At 36.0% G+C, this 22789-nt stretch overlaps 2 protein-coding genes across 2 annotated transcripts in view; one reads left to right on the plus strand and one right to left on the minus strand.

Moving 5' to 3' along the window:
- The first annotated feature begins 435 nt into the window (after nucleotides 1–435).
- Nucleotides 436–11604, plus strand: LOC125236053 (Hermansky-Pudlak syndrome 5 protein homolog). Its single transcript, XM_048142742.1, has 6 exons — nucleotides 436–599; nucleotides 1208–1318; nucleotides 4109–4231; nucleotides 4524–4628; nucleotides 8181–10388; nucleotides 11330–11604. Exons 1-6 carry the CDS (start codon nucleotides 504–506, stop codon nucleotides 11453–11455), a joined length of 2769 nt encoding a protein of 922 aa, XP_047998699.1. The 5' UTR covers nucleotides 436–503; the 3' UTR covers nucleotides 11456–11604.
- Nucleotides 11605–16644: 5040 nt separating this feature from the next.
- The window catches only part of LOC125235771 (transcription factor egl-13), a 134525-nt gene continuing 128380 nt past the window's right edge, over nucleotides 16645–22789 (minus strand). The window contains exons 5-6 of the mRNA XM_048142357.1: nucleotides 19451–19745; nucleotides 16645–18976 (exon numbers count right to left, since the gene is read on the minus strand). Of these exons, the coding sequence (XP_047998314.1) occupies nucleotides 18727–18976; nucleotides 19451–19745 (545 nt within the window). The 3' untranslated portion in view covers nucleotides 16645–18726. The remainder of the gene's footprint in view (nucleotides 18977–19450; nucleotides 19746–22789) is intronic.

Consider the following 22789-nt stretch of genomic DNA (forward strand, 5'->3'; position numbering starts at 1 on the left):
AAATTTCAAAGTTACTACCAAATCTACTAATACCCATTTGAACATATTGTTTAATTATACAAATCTTTGATTTAATGGCATCAAAATAATTACATTATAATTATTTTCCAATTCTTTGAAATATATCGAAACCCTAGTTTGAATATAACACTAAAATAATATAAGAAGTTATAAAGTCAGGTAATACACAGATAAAAATACTACTACTATGGTAACCTCATTAACACTGGCCACACGTGCGAGAGGGACACCAGCCCAAACAATGCCCTCTCATGTGGACCGTTTTCGATAGTCTGATACGATCACCTTTCTATCTCAGTGATAAGGTTCAATTTAGTATGGCAAAAAATGTGATTCCACAATCTAGTTTAATAATTCTAAATCTATGCTCATGTCATGTCATGATTGTCATGTCAGTTCTAAATGTGTCATCGGTGCGTAATGTTGTAATGTTTATTATTACGAATAGTGCTTGAAAAAAGAAAAAAAATGTGCTTGTAAACATGTCGTTTAACAAACTACCACCATATCTGCTATTGGAGCTGCCTCCTGTGACGGAACAGATACATTTTCCATTAAAAAGTGCGCAAAGAATTAAGGTTGGTCTGTTCACGATTTTGGCAAAGGTTCAATTTCGAAGCTCTATAAGTTCGACTCTGTTTGATGTCATTGCTTCTTGTGTTTTCGATCTATTTATCAGTTTATTGTGTAAGATTTCTTAATAGAGACTACTATTATTACTTAACAGTTGTAAAAATAGACTAGTAAATCTTAAGTTGATGTAAAGTATGAATATTATTTTGATTTATTATTTCAAAATATGCCACAGAGTTGTTTTATTCATAAACTGTAGTCACAGTGAAAAGAAATAATATTAATCAAACTTTCAACTTAATAATCTTCATGATTCCTTTGTACAGGTCTTCATGAAATAAAATTATAGATATTCATATTCATATGTTCAATCAATCTTATATTTTGTTAATATTGTGCTCAAAACATGTTATGTTCAGTCGTAAATTGTAAGCTGTGTAAAAATTTACTTTTTTCACATTCTGAATGTAGATTATCGCTTAAAGTTTATGTAATTAACACAAAAACAATATTTTTATAGAAATTTCATGCTTAATTACTTACGCTAATTGGGGGATCCCAAATTCTCAAAATGCTCATATCATTTATTTTGGCTTAAAAATATTGTTTCCAGTACACATGCTTTGACGTGTCCAAGTCACTCATAGCATTTGGAGCTACCAGCGGAGGAATCTACATCTTCAACAGGAGTCCATGTGAATTTGTCCAACTTATCCCTAATAAGGTAACTAATTGTTTGAGCGTGGAACTTAGCCTTATTTCTTATTGTGTAGAAAACCATCTAATTTAAAAGTTTACATGGTATATAAATCAATGAGAAGACTATTCCTGAGCCGTTTTATTATGGGTCTTGCAACACATTTCTGTTCATATAACCCCGTAAGGATGTGTTGTCACAACAATGCATTAGAGGCCTTAAAAAATATATACTTAATGTTTTCATGTCAAAACTCAAGGTTTAAGTAATGTTAATAGCAAATTATAGTTTTACCACATCTCGAACACTGGCGATCAAATATATGAAAGAGGCACACATTCTAAGCTCGTGTAGGTGAACGCGTACCCTGCTTGTATGAGTGAGATATGACAGGTCGATTGTTCGCGTTTTTGACATGCGGTAACTGTCAGGTAACCGAGAGCGGGTTGGCGGCACTTTCAACGGGGAGCGGGAGTGGCCATACTGTACAATAGTACTCTTTATTATACTGTGGTTTTACTAAAAAAAATTACTTCTTTCTTTGTCAATTTTGTGTACATTAATTGGTTAATTATTTTTTAACAGAGTAATGGTAAATTTTTTGAATATTGTAATAGCTTTATTATAGTGTGTGAACCTATTAGAAATCTATATTATTTGTGGTCATGGTTCGTTAATATTTCTTGTAAGTGGGTAGCTTTTGCACCTCAACCCGTTGACTACGAACGCTGTAAAGAGTTCGAAACGTCGGGATGTATTTTAAATTCATTATACGCGATTTAATCCGTTTCCATAGTTTTATTTCATGAGTAACTATCGCGGTAACCGAAGACAATATTAAAAAAAAATAATTTTAATTTGATATGATATGCATGGTGACGTCTTACAAAAGTTAACTGCATTGGGTTACTATCGACTAGAGAGGTGGTTTATCGATACAATAAGTTCAATAACAGATGTGAGCGGATTAAAATTAATGCAAGTTAAATTAAAGCATATAAATAAACAAATAAATTACTTAACTTTGAATTTTTATTTTTATAGCAATAAAATTTAAAGAAATCCATTTTTCAAAAATGTCATTTTATTTTGGAATAAGTAATGAGGAGTAGCTTCATATATTCTGATTATATTTGTTAATTGACAATGACATTCATTCAGATCAAAATAGTAAATAAGTTTTATTAATAAGTTCTATTAATCCATCATTGATTTACCCATGTTCTAACAATTTTTTTAACTGTCTTGGCTAGTGATGTGCAGGTTGCCGAAACTTTCCAAAAAAATCTTAAATTTCTTGAAAAATTCACGAAACTTTCACGAAAAATAAAGGAAATTTATCCATCCATACAAATGTCCATACAAGGTATGGAAAGTTTCCGAAGCTTTCCTATGTAAAATTTCAGAATTTTGGAAGCTTTCTGTCGACACACACACACACACACACACACACACACACACACACAAGTCTTAGCTGTTTATATACAATCATTGCCCTAAAAAAGCTATAAGTATCGATATTTTGGCATCACTACAAGAAACGTCATTCAATGAGTCACAGGACCCATAATAAAACGTCCCAGGAATAATTTTATAACTCTCACTTTCGTAAATAAGAGTTATGGAGAGTTGTAGGTATATGATTTAATTCAATTTCCTTTGTATGACCAAATATATTCCTCTACAGGTTACAATTCTCAACCAATTCTCATGAGACTTTATGAAAGTATTTATTTTTGTCAATACAGTTTTAATATTTTTTGAATGTGCCAATTTTCATGAAGCTTAGGCCTGATAAAGCTCGGCCACACATGCACGTTTTGACAGCGTAGGCGGAGCGAATAATGACGGTGCGCCGGACGAACTCTGGCGTTGCGCCCAGCGGACGCCGGCGGGATCTGTCGAGCGCGGATTGCGATCGGAATGCGCGCGGATTGCGAGGGGAACGCCAGCGTTCGTCCGGCGCACCGCTATTATTGCGCTTCGCTGATCGCTAAAAACGCTTTATGCGTGGCGGAGGCTTTAGACGGCGTGCGAACTCGCATGCAATTCTAGTTACATTGCGGGCTGTTGAGGTTACATACAATTTTGCACAGCCATCAAATACCGCAATGTAATAAAACTCGTATGCGAGTTCTCATACTGTCTAAATGGGCCCTTATACAGCGCCTAAGACCATTGTCACTTGACTCTAATGACTTGAAGACCTGTTTCATTCTTGCGTATTCTAAGACTTGAACCGACCTGTTTCATTCTCCCGGTGCGTATTCACAGAAGAGTCATATGTTTTCATGTATATAAGTATGTATTTATCTAAAGTATGTATATCCACTATTATAATCTGTGTAAGGTGTCCCCCAGCTAATCATCATTCTCTTGTCCTCTCCCCATTATTTGGGGTCGCCGCAGCAGATTTTCCCCTCTCTATCAGCCGTCATTTCCATACTAACATCTCTTACTCTCATATCATTGTTCACACATTCCATCCATATTTTCTTAGACCTTCCACTACCATTGTATCCATCCACCTTCATATTTACCACTTGTTTTATAACATTGCTTTCATCCCTCCGCATTACATGCCCATACCATGCTAATCTGCTTCCTCTCACCTTCTCTGTCACTGGCGATACTCTCAAGCTTCCCCTTATATACTCATTCCGAATCCTATCCTGTCTTGTTACACCACACATCCATCGCAACATTCTCATTTCATTCACATGCAGACTTCTCTTATCCTTCTTCTTCATATATTATAGTAGCTAATACAGAAAGATTAGAAAGATAATGTCCATTTTACATGATCCATCATTTTAGGATGGTGCCATAACACGCGTGGCCATATCCAAAGATGAGAAACACATCGCCTGCGCGAATGGCAGGGGCATTGTGACCGTCACTGACTGTGACCAGGCCTGCGCACACACCGTTACTTCTAAGGTAAAATTCAAATTTAAACCAGTAAATAATAATAATTATTATGTACCTTGCACAGATTGACTATGCTCTAATGGTAAGCTCAAGAAGTGATTTATACTTTTCTGTAAGTCATCATCCTCCTTGCGTTATATCGGCATTTGCCACGGCTCATGGGAGCCTGGGGTCCGCTTTGACAACTAATCCCAAGATTTGGCGTAGGCACCAGGTTTTACGAAAGCGACTGCCATCTGACCTTCAAACCCGAAGGGTACCTACCTAAACATTTTTTTCACAAAAAACGTGTTTATTGCAGGAACATGCCGGGAATGAAGTGACCGCCATGGCGTGGAGCGGCAATATGCTGTTCACCGGGGACGACGTCGGCCGGATATCCGTTTTGCATCTGCACACTTTCATTGTAAGTATCCAACACACGTTCCTCTAAGTCTTACGGCTCAGCGACATTTCCGCGACATTATCGGCAATACATTGGAGCGATGGGATTTTTATTCGCACGTATGGCTGCCGCTCACGCTAGCGCTTAGAAAATGTCGGATCAAGAGCGTTTTCATATTATCCAATCCGATATCGCACGTAGCAAGGAGGATTAAGTATAAGTAGAGAGTTACTGTCAAAGTAAAATATGTAATCACAGTGCATAGACTGCCATCTCTCGACACAGGCTTAAAACTTTTAAAAATCAGTTTTGACAATTTGGCCCATATTTAAAAAAAAAAAAAAAAAATAATAATAATAATCTTTATTGCCCATCTTAATACTAAGTATACAAAACATTACATTATACAGTTTAAAGGATAGAATAACATAAGATAACAAACAAAACAAACTTAAACTTATTAACTTAACGTAAGAACTATTGTTAACTATACAAGTATATTTGATGAGGCAAAGGGTCCCAGTCTCAGCGTGTGCAGCGCCAATGGCTCTGCGCTGGTTTTCAAACTGTCCCGGACGTGACGGTCGTTGCTAACATGTGTAAAGTAGGGTTTTCTGTGCTTTTTGGGGTACGTGGTGTTTGTATGTAGAATGCCATAGCGTACTTAATTGTGTCTTGACATTACATAGAGCTTAAATATATTAGATAAATAAGACGGAAAAAGGTACCAATGAGTAAATTAATAGATAAATAAATAATTAAATAATATTCTTAGCTCGATATGTGTTAAAATGCCAAATATTATTATTCGCTATCTAGCCGAGCGTCCCCCCAACTAGGCCACCGCACCTTTTTCTATATGGTTCTGAGTTACGTTTTTTTCTTAGACTGTAGCTGTCTATACGGAGTTATATATGTCTTTGCATGTAGGAAGGATGTCAAAGATTGAATACATAAGAATTCGGTCCTACATCCTACTACATTTGGGAATAGAATAAAAATACTTTATTAACAAACTGTGTACAAAAGATGTTAGGTACACAAAAACTAGAGATGCAACGAATAGTTGTTTGGCCGGATACCGGATACCGAATGTTCGGACAGCAGAATTTTACCTACAATTTAAGCAGGGAGTGGACGCGTCGTGCAGGTTTTGACTTGTTTCGTAGTGAACTTCGCGCGGAGTCCGTTCTTGTTTAAATGTTTGTTTTTTTAATAATAAAGGGCTATGATTATAAGTATTATAAATAACCGTAACTGTTTTTTTTACATTTAATTTGTTTACCCCAAAATTATTCAATCAAAAATAGCACATCCGGTATCCGGCCGGATAGTATATAGTCCTCCATGTCGTATCCGACAACGGCGACCTTTACATTTTCCTCTGATGAGCACGTATCCGCGAATCCGAACTTGCCGCACTGTGCGCAGTAAAGCTGGCCCTGTTCGTTGTAGGTGTATGCGTAGGACGGCTTGGGTCGAGACTTCCGTTGAGGCGCTAGTCGTCACTATCCGGTATCCGGCCGAATATTAAAATAAGAGGGACGAATAGGCCGGATACCAAATAGTAACCGAATATTCGGTGTATCTCTAACAAAACATTGTCCAAACAATTCCCAACATGGGCGTGCAATGTGTACTTGGTATCTATTTATATATGAACTACGTGCAAATTATACCTAAGGGCATTTTCAGAATTTGGGACCCCCCAGTTGGCGTAAGTTGTTAACAAAAATTAACTCACTGTCAGTTTTGTGACGATAATTAAGCATTAAATTTCAATAAAAATATTGTACTTGTGTTAATTACATAAACTTTAAGCGATAATCTACATTCAGAATATGAATAATTTTTAAGAAAAAAAAAACCGCCTTCCTTTGGGCTTCTGGTGATAAATACTTTCAAATGTTGGATTATGTTATCAATTCGTCTGTATATTTTTTAATGTTTGTTATTCGATATCTCCGTCATTTCTGAACCAATTTTGAAATTTGGATGATTCTGAAGTACTTACATCTTGAGAATGATTATCAGAACGGAACTCTAACCAGGGGCGGCTCACTCTCCATCAGCAGATCCACTGCATCAAATGTCACTGTTCTGGACGTAAGTGCATGCTGTTCTTATAAAAATACCAAAGTCACTATAAGTGCGCACTGGGTTCTGAGAAAAATGGGACCAATCTGTATGCATATACATTCAATCAAAAAAAAAATTTTCAAAATCGGTTCAGTACCGACGGAGATATCGAGGAACAAACATTAAAAAAATAAAAATAAAAACAAAAAAAATACAGAGATTTGAAAGGCGGTTAAAAAATTACATTTTTAGACAGACTTTTTGCTTAGTTGTCGTCACAAAACTGACAACGAGTTAATTTTTGTTAACAACTTTTGCTAATTGGGGGGACCCAAATTCTGAAAATGCCCATAGACGCGATAGAGCCAGACTGCATTTTTGTGGCATTTGGCGTATCATATCGGCTTGTTGTAAAGCCAAGTTTTTTAATAGAGTGCACTGTTATTTTAACCTTCAATGAAAGTATGTTTACTTAATCCTAACACAAACGAAACTATCAAAATCCCTGCCTACTCATGTGGGCCTCTATCATCTCACCATCATTTTGACCTATGTAGGTACTTCAAAATAACCTGAATATGAACTGCCTGTAAAAGATGTAGATTGGTCGTTGCACATTTGCCGCGTAGTATATTATACTAAGCGATACTGATTGTCATAATAGTGTACAATTTCATGCCGTCTGCATACATTATCATGTCAATAACAGGCTTGACAATGGACTGCGTTTAATAGCGATGTTATTACTACTTATTACGCATCTGTAATTTAATAGCATTTTGTTTTGCGTTGACAATATAAGCCATAATAAATTTAAGTACCTACTTGTAACTACCTTAAATTCTATTAAACTTACGTTTACAATACGCTAAAGTAATAAATGAGTGAGTTTATATCTAAAAAAAATATGACCAGATTAAATAATATTGACTATTTATGAAATAAGTAGTCAATACCGCTCCGCACCGCTTCCGGTGAAAAAGTGCCCATAACGCTTGCGGCATTACCCCGTTGGATCGCTACGGCCAGCTTTTGTACTAAAAACGATTCGGAGTGCGGGTCTTCTCCCTTTAGTTTATTTTAATTAAATATTATATAAGATTCTGTCACTTAACTCATAACACTAATCGAGTTTTTAATTGCTACCGATTACAAATGGTTTATAATCCAATATATTACTATAATCCTAATTATTACTTTCTCTATCTATCTCGTACCTACTTAACAGTAACAATAGATTGAGGACTAATTGACTACTTACGATATCAATTGATCTAATATGAATGATGAAACATTTCAGTATTGATCTAAGCGAGCATACATTTTTATTTATGGTTCCGAGGTACTACTTTTTCTCTACTTTATTTTACGATTTTTCTTAAGAGTTTATTTGTCTTTTACGGTATTACGATGTCTGGTTTAAGCCATCATAAACACTACAAAAGATGTAAAATTATTAAACTTATCCTAATAATTCCTCTTTATCATTTCCAGGCAAAGACGATGTTCCAAAGTTCGTCCCAGACCATAATGAGCCTAGACTCCCGAATATGCCAACTGGACATGCGAGACTGTATGCTCCTCGTATCAACTCTCACCAGATGCTATGTCTGCAACACAACACAAGAGCAATACAGGCAAATCGGGCAGAAATTAAGAGATGGAGAATTTGGAGCCTGCTTTGTAACTCAAGAGAAAAATTTTGACAATCCCACAGATAACGGCAAAGATGTAAAGGAAGTTAAAAGATACAATATTGTTGATGATGATGCTGGATTCGCTGTTGGAGAGAAATTAGCAAATACACTTATATATTGCGCCAGACCATCGTCTAGGTTATGGGAAGCAACAGTAGACGGTACTGTCAGAAGAACACATCAGTTTAAACACTACTTAGCTAAAAACTACAAAGTAGTCACCTTAGAATCATATAACAATGAAAACGTTTGTATAGATGCAAAACAAGAAAGCGAAATGGAAGGACAGTCTGTAAATTTTTCCAAAAATTTTAGTGTAAAAAGTGCCATATTTAGTTTCAAAAAAGACGCTTTATATTTCTTGAATGTTGATAACGTTGAAGATACTATGTGGTTTGATACATATAAAGATATTATTGATTGTAAGATATATAATGACGAGTTGTATATATGGCTTAGCAATGGTGCTTTGGTGAATTTGAAATATTTGAAAATTGATAAATTTCTATTAAAGGCTTATGTAGATGAAAAATATGCTCTCTGTGCTGATATCTGTGCCTTGTTTAGTGATTACTTACTATCCAGTAACTTATCGTCGAAGTTGCACATTTTAGTTGGTCTTAGAGAGAAGCTTCAACCAGATGATATCCAAAAAATAGAAAAGGTTTTAGAGAAAATAGATAGTTTAAAAGACGCAACTCAAATGAAATCTGGCATTTTTGTTGTTGACAATACTTATCTTGCTCAAACAAGTCTATCAGACGATGAATCTAAGTCTACCGAAGATAATAAATTTGGAAATCTGACACCAGAAGCATTGCAAGCTTTTAAAGATTTAGGTGTTACAGTGACAGACAAATTAAATTCTAGTAAAAAGAAATTGAAAGAAAAATGGGAAGGCTTCGAAGACAAAATGAAACATTTCAGTATTGAGAAGCAAAGTATACAAGAGGTACAATTGCCAGAAAGGAGACCACGGCAGGAAGACCCTAGCGAATATACTCCTATAGAAGTAGATAACGATATTATTTACAAAGAGTCTAGTCCAAAGGCCATAGAAGTAGACGATAAAATAGAAAATATAGATGATAAAACGTGTAAAGCGCTGTATCAATATTTTAGACTAAGTTTAGTTAGTAAAGAAGAACAGTCGAATTTAATATCAATAGTAGATAACTATGCCTGTGATATTAGTGGAATCCATAAACTTATGTTGCTGCTTGAAGATTATTGCATATCCGTTGGAGCTAGGGATGAATCAACACATGCACCTTACGTTATATTCCTAACTTATTTAAACGTATCACCGAAGAAATCTGAATATATAAACGATATATTAAAAGATGAAACTTTATATAAATATTTCGTGGACTCCTGTATATCAGTAAATTTAAAAACTCGAAAAGTAACAGAAATGGGATGCGAATGTGGATTCCCACTGCCATATTCAAAAACAGACGAAAAACCGATGTTCTCAGCATTGATAGACGAGTTTATAGAAAAGCAATGGTCGAGTGAAACAAGAGGTCAATGTTACGATATTTGTAAGAAAATGCCATATTTATGGAGAAAGATATTATATTTACAAAGGAACGAGGATCTTTTGAACATTTTGCGGATATTACTACAAATGTTAGATGAGAATTTGCTACATTCATATCTTCCGCAGTTCACATTAGATACATGGGACCGTACAATACAGTTGTACGTGACACTTCACGCGAACTTATGTTTGAATTGTAACAAAAAGTTTGATAATATAAATGTGAGAGATACATTAGACTGGGATGATTTGGGGGCGATGTTGATAAAGTCAGTGGGGGGAAGGAACGCTATAAAGCTGATGGAGAAACATTCATTGTTGATCGCGGCGGGGGAGATTAGTATGAAGTTTTATCATACTTGTTTGATGGTGTCGCTGTTTGAGAAGTATGACAAGACCATAGTGACGCAGCTTACTGAAGTGTTGTACAACACGTATGAATATGAGGATGTGAGGAATGAGGTAAGTCCTATCGGTACTAGAGTATTTGATGTACCTTTGAAAGTACCTCGCTTTCACCATAGATTAAAGATCGAGGTAGGTGAAAGCATAGATTAAATATAAGAAGGTCATAGTCATACCGTCCCATACATTAAAACGCGACCGACTAAGAATGCGCATACACTACACCACACATAGATGTCTTGTAGCTTTCGATAATACTAGATGGCGTTAAGTGTCACTTTTGACATAGATTTACATACATACAATCACGCCTGTATTCCAAAAAAGGGGTAGGCAGAGCACACGAAACTACCAAAGCTTCAGTGCCACTCCTGGCAAATAAGGGGTTGAAAGAAAACGAAACTTTGCAGTGACAGGTTGCCAGCCTCTCGCCTACGCCACAATTTAACCCATATCCCACAGTCGCCTTCTACGACACCCACGGGAAGAAAGGGGGTGGTGAAATTCTTAACCCGTCACCACACAGGCACATACTCAGGCAGGCAGGTGACATAGATTTATGGCTCAAAAGTGACACTTAAGGTCAATCTACAAATAAAGGCAACAAGTGGTGTAGTGTATGCGCGTTCTTAGGCGGTTGCATTTTAAATATTTTAAATTTTGAAGCTACTCCGATGCTTCTTTATTTCGTTACACCAATTTGAAAGAAAAGTAGAAAACAAGCATTTTTTTGCGAGTGACAACTCTGGACCATATTTTCAAAATGGATTCGTTTTGCCTAATTTTTATATGACACTAACTTAATTTCGGTAAACCAATTTCGTAAGTAGAAAAAGGCAGCTAATAATTATAGGCATAATTAGTCGATTTCTACTGATGTTTTGCCTCATTGTCATATTTGCAGTCTGACTTTTTATATGTTTTCAAAATAAAGCTCTGTGTCTCAGCCATTGTTAGGTAATAAACACAATATTCACGTTTTCTCAATATAATTTCAGATCTGTCAAATCCTACGAACAACAGTCAACGGAGACATCAAACACACAGCACTCCCCATCATCATAGCAGCCAAATCCCCCCACTGGGGGCTCAAAACTCAAACGCCACCCACACACTGTCAATAATTATTGACAATATCCCTTCACTCAATAATGGCGCTACGGATTGTGCGTTGTGCGGGCTGCCGCTGCAAAATGAGATTCTGATCAAAGATGGCGGACTTTGGGTTTTTCGGTGTGGCCATATTTTTCACGGAGCTTGTTTAGATGTTAATAAAGTTAAGTTGTGCCCTGATTGCTTGCCGGTGGTTAAGTAAAAACATAATATGTTATGTAACTATTAGTTATGTTGTAAATTTGTATGATATGATGATAATGAGCACAATCAGATATCTATGCATAAAATGATAACCATAAATCAAACTTTATTATGGCTTCATAATTTTGTTTACAATGGCCAATATTTATGAGTCAGATACAAGTAAAACTATATTGTAAATTGAACGTAAGATAGGGAAAATTATTCAATTCACAAAATAATCGACTAAATAATTACTTTTTGACTAAAAGAAAGTAATTTATTTAATTGGCATTTGTTTGCAATGTACCTTACTCACCATTTTCATTATAATAAGGAACTAGCGGGTCTAAAGTTTCTAATGTGTGTACATTGCAAATATGAACTACGACCAATTAAATTGTAAATACACAGAAAGGTAACGTTTAACCCTTAAATGCATAGTGATGTATATATGTATCATCTATTTTTGTCTCTAATGACAGAATGTCAATATTCAAATTTGAATAAATCTTTGTCAAGGTCATGCATTTCAGGGTTAAGACATCCCAGCAAGCATCGCTGAAGCTGATCCCACACTATCAGTAATTACTGTCCATATTCCTGTATTAAAATCATAACGCCCTCTGTGAGTTTCGGAATGAGTTTTTGATCAAAGTAGCTTGCGAGGTCATATTTTATATGTATGTGGCTTTTTGCTACCACTGTGACCCGATCATTTGTCGACACATAGCATTAAGTAGTTTTTTTGTGGATTTTTGCACTATAAACTAGGGGGTTATTACACAAAGCCAGGTCTATGTGTTTTAAAGCACATAGACAGGCCCCGTAGCCGAATGGCATTTCTGCGACGCGAAACGCCACCGAAACGACGCAGAAATGTAGTCTGGCTCTGTCGCGCCAATACGCAAGAGCGATAGAGATAGATAGCTACGAAATATCGTGAGCGTTTGTGCATTCGGCTACACACACTGGGCTGGTAAATATGGACTGCAACCCCACTGCATTTGTATGGAAAATGCGCTCAGCCTATAGTTCACCTCGGACACTGGCGATCAAATATGAAAGAGGCGCGTTCCTAGCACACAGTCTAAGCTCGTGTAGGTGAACGCGTACTATGCTTGCATGAGTGAGATATGACAGGTGGACTGTTCGCGTTTTTGACAGGCGGTAACTGTGTGGTAACCGAGAGGGGGTAGGCGGCACTTTCAGCGGGGAGCGGGAGTGGCCATACTGTACGATAGTACTCTTTAATATACTGTGCTTATAGTCCTCACATAATTGCAGTCCGGCTGAATTTGCCCTCATTCACTTAGGTACATAAGGCAATGGTACCACCGCGAGCTAGTAAGCTACGAGCTATCGGCTATAAAAACGAACAAAAGATAAGCACCCCCGTGCAAATAAAAGAGACACGGCGATGTTTATAGTTACTCGCCCAGCGGTGGGCTATCAATGTCGCCGTGTCTCTTGTATTTGCACGGGAGTGCTTATCTTTTGTTCGTTTTTATAGCCGATAGCTCATAGCTTACTAGCTCGCGGTGGGACTAGTGCCTAAGCCTTGATTTTAGACTAATCTCACAAATTTTGTAGATAACGGCTAAACTATTTTATATCATGTTACAGCGTACTTATGATATTAAAGCACACTTAATATAATTAATCTATACTAATATTATAAATGGGAAAGTGTGTGTGTCTGTTTGTTTGTCCGCCTACAAAACGGAGCGACGAATCGACGTGATTTTTTTAGGTGGAGATAGTTGAAGGGATGGAGAGTGACATAGGCTACTTTTTATCTCTGTCTAACGCGAGCGAAACCGCGGGCAGAAGCTAGTATAAAACATATTATGAATTATATTTTTGTAAATTGCGATTTTGCTCTCATTCAAATTATTCTGATATTATTCTATTATTATACTCGTGTAAATATGTATAAATAAATCATGTGTGTATATGTGTTTGTTTTAATTAGATTACTTAACACGTTAACTGTCCCTATCTGAATAGGCTAGTTTCCTACTAGTCAAATTAGCGTCTTTTTAAGAACTGTCAAAACGATTTGCTAATACATATCGTCACTACTTTGAAACAATCTCGTATCTCACATTGCTCCTCAAAGTTAAAACGCAGTAAGTCTACATTGCAGTGCATTGCATACGTACTTAATACATTTTTCTTTTCATTGACAGAAGAAGATACAAGTTTTTTTCAAAGTAGTGACGATATGGAATTACTATGAAATACTGAGGAGTGACGTCACGGTCAGTTCATTTACTTTATATCTCTCCCTTTGACTTATTAAATAGAAATTATGTTTCAAAGTAACTAATGACCATATTTTTCTTCTAATTATGTGGTGCTTTATTTCGTGCATTGCATAAAATATTTTAAGTATAGGAAACTAGCCTAATATTGTACATGTATAACTTTCGAATTTGTTAAAAATAGCAACAGTCTGGTGAGTTTGGCAAAATAGGAGTAGAAAATAATAGGGGCACCACTGTCTATTTAAACCGCTTTGCATGTGGAAACTATTTTGACACTTTTGTATGAGAAAAGTACTTAAGTGATGCTATGGACAAAAAAATAGTTACCTATATTTCTCTTTTGGAAGCGGTGGTGGCCTAGCGGTAAGAGCGTGCGACTTTCAATCCGGAGGTCGCGGGTTCGAACGGTTTTCGGAAATGTTATTTTCACCTCACTAATAGTTCGGAAAGGACTTTTTTATTCTTTAAAAACAGATAGCAAAATCGCATTTTATCCACAAGAGTGCAAAGAATATTTGAAATCCGAACGTGTCATTAGTTACTTTTTTAAATATAATTTCTTGTAAAGGCATCCCCCTACCCCTCCCTGTGCTTAAATTGTCTTAACAAATCATGTGATGCGAACGTAAAAATAATTTCATATCGAATTGTACCCGACTAAAAACATAAAATTCAAACAATTTTAAAAACATGATTTTACCATAAGACATTTGAAATTGTATTTTTGACTCTTCCATTGTACTTATTCAGAACGCACCTTAAGTAAGACCGTTTTCACATTATCCGATCCGATATCCGATGTCGGAAGGATTTCAATAGAAAAAATTCAAGATGGCGCCTGTAATGTATGGGATATCGGTCCGACATCCGATATCGGATCGGATAATGTGAAAACGCACTAACATTGCAATTTCAAAACGCGTGAAATGGATTTTTTGGATTTACGCACCCAAATAGATTTTTCTTCTTGATTCTTAATTTGAAACTTTTGTGGTGTCGGTCGGTGCATCGTGGAAATTGTAATAAACGCAAATTGACTTATTTCTGTGCAATTATGTTCAAAAGTTATATGTTACACACGGGATGCAAAGTTATTTCTCCTCGTGTGTACTGCAACACTCTCTACGCTCAGGATTCTATTTTTGAACAACTCGCTTCGCTCAGGATTCTATTTTCGAACCACTCGCTTTGCTCGTGGTTCAACCTTAGAATCCATTCGCTAGCTCGTAGTTCAACCCTAGAATCCATTCGCTAGTTCGTGTTGCAATTCCACACTCGGTTAAAATACAACTTTGCTCCCTTGTATAAACAAATAACTATTGCTCGCTTTTCGGTGAAGGAAAACATAGTGAGGAAACCGGACTAATTCCAAATGCCTAGTTACCCTTTGGGTTGGAAGGTCAGATGGCAGTTGCTTTCGTAAAACTAGTGCCTACGCCAAATCTTGGGATTAGTTGTCACAGGGGACCTCAGGCTCCCATGATCCGTGGCAAATGCCGGGATAACGCAAGGACGATGATGAGTTATATTTCTCTTTTGCCAAGCTAACAAACAGCATTACCGTACGGCGACCTTGGAGTATTTCACAAGTGAGAGCGAGAAAATATAACTCTCTCTCTCCCCACTTACAGGATAGTATGTGGATGATCTTGGCGTGGTACGGTCACGTTAGTTATTATATGACTTACCGTAAGTGCGTTTTCACATTATCCGATACGATATCGAATATCGGAAGGATTTCTAAGGCAAAAATCAAGATATCGGTCCTACATCCGATATTGGATCGGATAATGTGAAAACGCACTAACCTTTATGTAATATGATGACTTACTGTACCCTGGATAGTGGAGTGGACGTGTTAGTGTAGGTACCTACAGTCTAAACCGATTGTCCAATGGTGCCCTCATGAGGGGTATTGTCATCCATTATCGGATCGGATAATGTGCAAACGCACTTAATAGGGTAGCATGGACATTATGTAGAATCCGATTTTGGTAGTATGTCTGACTATAACTAAAGAAAATAAAACAAGAAATGTATTTTTAATGTTTACTTTTTAATATACTTTTGGGTTTTGGCACAATTTTAAACAATGTGGCCTGGTTTATACTAGGTAATAAAACCTAAAATCTACCTACTTATACATTTGAAAAAATTCGAATGCTAAGTCAAACGGGTGCACTGTGGTTCAACAAAATACAATAGACAAAAACAAGTCATAAAAAAATCTAAACTACCTACTATTTTAAGTACTGTGATGTTTCCGTTTTTAACAAAAATATGGCAAGATTATCTACTTATACAGAATTTTGTCTTTAAAATAAATAGGTATTAAAATGTTTAAGAAAAAATATGTTCGAGATCCGTTCCCAATATTGTCTATTCCATTCGATGTTTCTGGGTAGGAAGCAAAATCGCGCCGTGTAAAGCCTGACCAGTAGCCCTAGCACATGATGGCCGCGGGAGTATGTCGCCGCGAGATAGATGACACGTCTTTGTCTAATTGTATTAATGACATAAGGACAGGTAGTCTATCTCGCGGCGACTTACTCCCGCGGCCATCATGTGCTAGGCCTGCAGGCGCTGTTATTCATTCAGTATAATAAGAAAATACGTCTAAGGTGCATTAGGGTAACTCCGAATGACAAAAATGCTCTGGTAATTCCGAAAGGGGAATCTTGATATGATGGAAATAATGGTGATTTTTATGTGACTTTCGTAATTAGATGACTTTCGGAATTACCCTAATGCAACATTCCGCAACATGGCACGTAGTCATATATTTCTGCTAAAAAAAAAGAGTCAAAATTTATAATGCCAACATTACAATGTCGTCCCGTTTTCATACCTACATAAATTGATTTAAAAGGGACGACATGTAATGTCGTCATTTTTACCATATTGTACAAATTATTTATTAGGTATAAGATTTCTGACACATTAGTTAGGATTAAACCAGTTTACATTTTAGAACGATTTTGCTTTCCGTACCCAAGAGGATCAAAACATTGCAAAAAAGAATGGAATGAAAAGAAAATGGACACATCCAGAGGTGAAGTATTAAGTATCAATAATTAAACAACCACATCACTAACGTTTACCATCAAATATCGCGTATTTACATGTATTCAACATAAAAATAAATAATTTAACGGCACTGTCTAAACCCTTACACATTTACTAAGAAATACACACTACTTAGTCCATAAACATTAATCCACGTACACATTTTTTTTAATTTACTCTTACACTAGACTACGCATCTCATTACTGGCATACAGCGTTACAAATAAAAAAGAGAAACGAAAACTTTAAGAAAAATAAATAACAAAAATTATAAATGGCAATTAACGTCAAACAACCACGGTTTATATCTAAATATCTATACAACATTGTATTGTACTTATAAACGCTAAATTTTGTGTCGTCTTATGGGAAAATGAACCAATGGGCTTGGCTAGAGCCAACATTTCGTAAGTCCCTTTTTCTAAGTAATGACACTTTATTTATTATGCTTGTACCTATAGCTTAGACTATTTCCTAATAATGTAAATTGCACGATTTGATAAAGCGAACTTTTTAATTTTATTAATAATAACCCACGGGGCGGTGGGGATAATACCGTATCTACACTCGTGCCAATTTTATCAAACTTGACATAATTACACATAAATAATCCAGCCAATATAAATTTTAAAAATTAATACATTTTTGCTAAAACCAAAAAATAGACAACCGTACGCGTTGACACTACTTCATAGATAACTCCTTATTGATTATTATAACAGCCCCACAGATGGCGCTAGTGTCTAAGTCCTTGTTTCAAACAAAAAATCTATTGCTTTATATGGATTGGCTCATTTATGGAACTATGTCAAAATTGTATATGGTTACAATTTTTCAGTTTACAATAAAATACCAATGGAATTTGATGTCAGAATTGGTAGTCACGTCAAATTGTAACTCTATATTAATACTACATTTAGAGGCCAAGCCTGCTTGGCGAAAAATAATCTCGTGTAAAAAAACACTGGTTTGTATAAAAACAATTGACAATTATTGAATTGACAACCATGTAAAGCTTTGTGCACACTGGTTCAAACACAATCTTTTATAAAGATTCAAAAAAATCCGTAGAAAATGATAAACAATTTTCACTATTCTTACAAATACCAATTAACCTGTATCTTACAATAGTAGCGATTTCTACTAAACCTATGAGTATTAAGATTATTACTTTATTACAATCATTATGCTTTAACAGATCTCACTGGATTCTAAACAGTTCTGTGTTCAAAACACTACAATTTTCAAGCATACGCTTCGAATTTTTGGTTTGATATATTCTCGATTTTAATCTAAAGCGTCTACATACATAATCCTCGGAACACTCCAAGTTTACAACAGTTAAAAGGTACCTAGATAGTTCTAATCTCTGAAACTTACGCTACATAAGCCAAAAAGTTATCTACAATGACGTATGTACATGCCCGAAGACTTTTTAAATATTGAAGTTATATACACTTTTCTAATTCCCTAATTGTTGGTTATACGTTTGGCACAATTTTACATAAACGCCAAATATTCCAACCCCTAAAGGGCCCAAGACTTATTTCACTAATGGAATAATCTCATAATTATAGACATTTTGTAAAAACGAGAGAGATCCAATCGTGACACTGGCATCGATATCGCCTGAGTTTTGAGGCGAGTAGCACAAATAATGTTCCATACCTCTAGAAGACCTAGAAGTTAAGTTACCAAGGGTGGTGAGAGGGGGGAAGGGAGAGGGGCGCGGCGTGGGGGTAGGGCCAGCCGCGCGCCGTCCCTCAATCCTCCGATCGCGGAGACAATGGCGGGGAGAATCCGGGGTTCATATAGTTACCCCCATTCGGAGGGGGGGAAGAATTCGAAGGCCCGGGGGATGAAAGCGAGGGGAGGAAACCGAGCTCGCTGCCCCCCTCCCGGCACCAGAGCTGCCGCATCTCCTGGCGGCGCGTGCGCATCAGGTTCTTGTATTCTGATATCCGCATTTTCTTGCCGTCGACTATGCAGGTTCGCTTGGGCCGCGGCCGGTACCTGGAAGGAGAGGTTATTTATCAATATAGGTTTGACACATCACACATACATACATAAGAAGGTTGGCTTGAAAACAGAATAGAACAATTTTTTATTCGTAAACTCAGAGAGACGATTTAGTTACAACAAAAACATAGAAGGAAACTATTGAAGCCACGAAATAATCAGATTTCTGCATGTTACTGGTGACTTCCAGCGCTCATTTTTTGATGGGACAATCAAGTGAGAAAAAAATCAGAGTAATAAACAGAAGAAGAATCGGCAATATCGACATAAAAGAACAGGTAGAAAGAAATCAATCAAAAATACGTTTTAGAGCTTTCTTTAAGGCTCAAAAATATACCTACAATCACATTTATTCTCTTTAATACCTTCTTATGCCAGCTAAAGAGACATTCGCTTAACGCATATAAACTGTGTAAAGTTTCTGGCGACGGGGCACCAGAATGTAAGCCAAAAAGAAACAGCTCTCACCTATAATCAGGATGTTTCTCCATATGGAGCTTTGACAGTCTCGACTGCTCCTCATAATACGGCTGCTTCTCAGCATTGGACATCGCCTTCCACCTCGCCCCCAATATCTTGGATATGTTCGAGTTGTGCATATCGGGACAGGCTTTCAGGATCTTCCTGCGTTCGTCCTTAGCCCAGACCATGAAGGCGTTCATTGGTCGCTTTATATGGGGTTTTCCGGCCTCGTCGCGTTTCGGTTGGCGGACGAGTTTGGCCTTTTCGGTGTCCTCGGCTGGCGATTGGCCCCAAGAGGATGCTGGAAGAGAGAAAGGGATTGGTTAATTTGGTATTTTATTAGATTATGAAAAATTAATGGAAACAACCACCCCGCACTTCAATATAAACCAACATTAAGTAGGTACGTGTTGAAGTTTGGTAAAACGTCCCTATTATTTAAAGTGGGACGTTATTATTTATACTTAAACACATGTTATGGTTCATCATATATCGGTATTTTTCTATACTCAGGGATTTAAATCGCTAGAAGAGGGTTTGGTCTCTGTCGCACTAGGTATATACTAAATACTCAGGGTCAGACCAAGTTAATTCTGTTCTGTTAACCATTCATCTTGATATTACTTTTTATAAGCAGTATTGAGTTTTTTAAGCAATATGGATTTCTGTACAGTATGGATTCACTTAGAATGTTTGATAATTTCAAATACCTAATCTAAACGAAAATCATAATAAAGTTTACTCATAGCTTCTGTTTTATAGATATATTTTTGGCAAACGTGTTCGTATCTATATTTGGATCCATTTAAGTATACGTAGGGCGTCAAGCATACTCGTAAACATAAATCAAGAACTCCAAAACTATGCGGATTACACAATTTTATTACATTAGAGAAAATAAAAAGCTGGTGTCCACTAATTGTATGGGAACGTCCATCAGTAGCGATGCTAAGCTGCGCTGTAAATTAAGGTTATTTGTGAACGGAGCTGTAAAATGGTCGTTAAGTGAGATTAACACATCTAGGGGGGTCGGAGACACCAATTTTAGTTAAATTACAACACAAAGTATTTTAGTACCTAACGCCTTTGTCATAAGAAATCTCTGACAATTTCAGGAAAACTGTGGGTTTTTGTAAAGACAATAATTTGCATATTCCTGGACGACAACATAGGCACTTAAGGTAACTGCCCCATATTACGGGAACTTAAGACGTTTCCTACTTTGAGTGAGGATTGTAAAAAAAATGTGAAGTTTCTAGTCGTGTTAATTATTTTATTTTAAGGATAAGTCTTCTACGATGGATTTAAGACACTATTTTGCATCGTAACTTCTAATTTATAGAAATTACCGTTGTTTTACTTAACCCTTAGTTTGCCCATTATTCCGGGATACAATTTTGGTATGGCTTCAATTCCGGGAGTCGTTGTACGTAATTACGGGATACCTTTAAAGTCCACGTTGTTGAAGCATAATGTAAAAAAACTAATTAAAAATATTGTTTACATAAATATATAAATGCACATATCGTTTTGATAGATGCTTATACAGAGTGTATTTTTTATAATTGGCAATGTTTTGATGGGTTGGGGTGGGATGGGAAATATGATATTTTACGGTATAACTATTGTATGATATAATGACAGGGTGTTATAAGTTTTACTGTCTGTCTAAGGCATCGCTTTCGAATGGATGAACCAAATTAGATTAGTTTTTTCGTTTGAAAGCTGAATTAGTCGAGAGTGTTCTTAGCCATGTTTGATGAAAAACGCTTTACAATGTCGGGTATTTTTTTCAAAATTTAATTTCAATCCAGAAGCTATTGCCGGTTATAAAAATTGCACGGTACTCGTGAAAATTTCAGTTTTTTGGTACTGGTGATCACTGAGCTAAACGTAGAATTCCGTATACATATATGGTGGTGATACGTTATTCAATTATGTATATATAAATAAATAGTACTCAATAAATAAATATTATAGGCCGTTCTTACACAGATTGACTGTCTGACTAATTTGTACTATTTTATATTTATATATGTCTATCCTATTATGTATTATCCTCATGTAAATTTTAGCTTTCTAGTAGTAATAATGGTTGAGCTAAATCGTAGACGGACAGACTGACTGACGGACAAACCAATATGCGGTATAAAGATTTTTAGCTAACTAAGGAAGTTTAAAAACATAATAGTCGGGTCTCTATACCTTATTTTGTGTTTTTATATTTTAATATACTTTATATAGGCATACCGGAATAAGATACACTCATATAAAGTCGTGTACTTAATTACGGCAGTCAAAACGAAGGCTATATTAAAAGACAAACAAGAATTTTTTCTTAGTACATTGGAAGATTATATAACAATTATACTCAAAACATCGAAATAAGTAACCTTTGTGCTTTAATTTTGTGAAATAAAACAAATTTAATGTCGATGCCACACTCCAATATTTCGCACGTATTACTCAACGAGTATACATTTCGTACTCAATTATGAGACTAAAATCTAAAAAATATATGTACCGTAATTATGTCACGATCTTTACTCAATAAATTTACATCAAATATATAAATATACTTCACCGCAAATAGTAATAAAACATAAAAACATTGCGGACTGTGTTTCCGTTATTCCGGGATACTCCCGCAATTATGTACACCGCGTCAAAATGGTGTACATTATTCCGGGAGCGGGTATTTTAATTAAAATATGCTTTAAATTAATTTGAAAAGATGATATAAATGTCTTTTAATAACTATAAGACAATTATGATACAAATTTAATATAAATAAACTTACCCGCATCACAGTAAACCCTTAAGAAGTTCCGCTGCCGCGTTAAGCTCACCGTCAAACACGCTCATAGAAACCACTGCGTGGTTGCGACAGACGCGTTTGGATTATATCACGGTATCTCACGGCTTCAAAATATGATATGATATATTCGAAAATCGACTTTTTCGGTTCTATTTGATCTATAGTTAAATAAAACACTGTTCGATAACGTGATTTTACTGATAGTTTCCTAATTTTGCGACAAAAACAAAGTATCCCGGAATAATGTACCACATTTTACTATCCCGGACGTTTTAATAATTGGCATGATTTTTCCAGCATTAATAAAGGCTTAATATTTTTCAAAAAGTAATCGCTGAAGAAGGGCAAACTGTAATGTCGCCGGAATGTTTTTTTATTTATGATGTAAACTTGTCGTTTTAATCGTTATATTGATATTTAAATTACACCATGTGGTAATAAAAAAACATGCATGCGGTTTTAAATTACTCGTTACCTCCCAGATATCAGAAAGGCCTAAATAACACAACATTTCGATAACGTGATTT

Source organism: Leguminivora glycinivorella, chromosome 18 (assembly GCF_023078275.1).
Source record: "Leguminivora glycinivorella isolate SPB_JAAS2020 chromosome 18, LegGlyc_1.1, whole genome shotgun sequence".
In the NCBI taxonomy this organism is placed as follows: Eukaryota; Metazoa; Arthropoda; class Insecta; order Lepidoptera; family Tortricidae; genus Leguminivora; species Leguminivora glycinivorella.

Excerpts from the sequence above, each read along its gene's own strand:
- LOC125236053 (XM_048142742.1), top strand. The coding sequence starts at position 504 with ATGTCGTTTAACAAACTACCACCATATCTGCTATTGGAGCTGCCTCCT. Across the intron at positions 4,232-4,523 it reads CACACACCGTTACTTCTAAG|GAACATGCCGGGAATGAAGT; the intron begins GTAAAATTCAAA and ends TGTTTATTGCAG. Across the intron at positions 10,389-11,329 it reads ATGAGGATGTGAGGAATGAG|ATCTGTCAAATCCTACGAAC; the intron begins GTAAGTCCTATC and ends ATATAATTTCAG.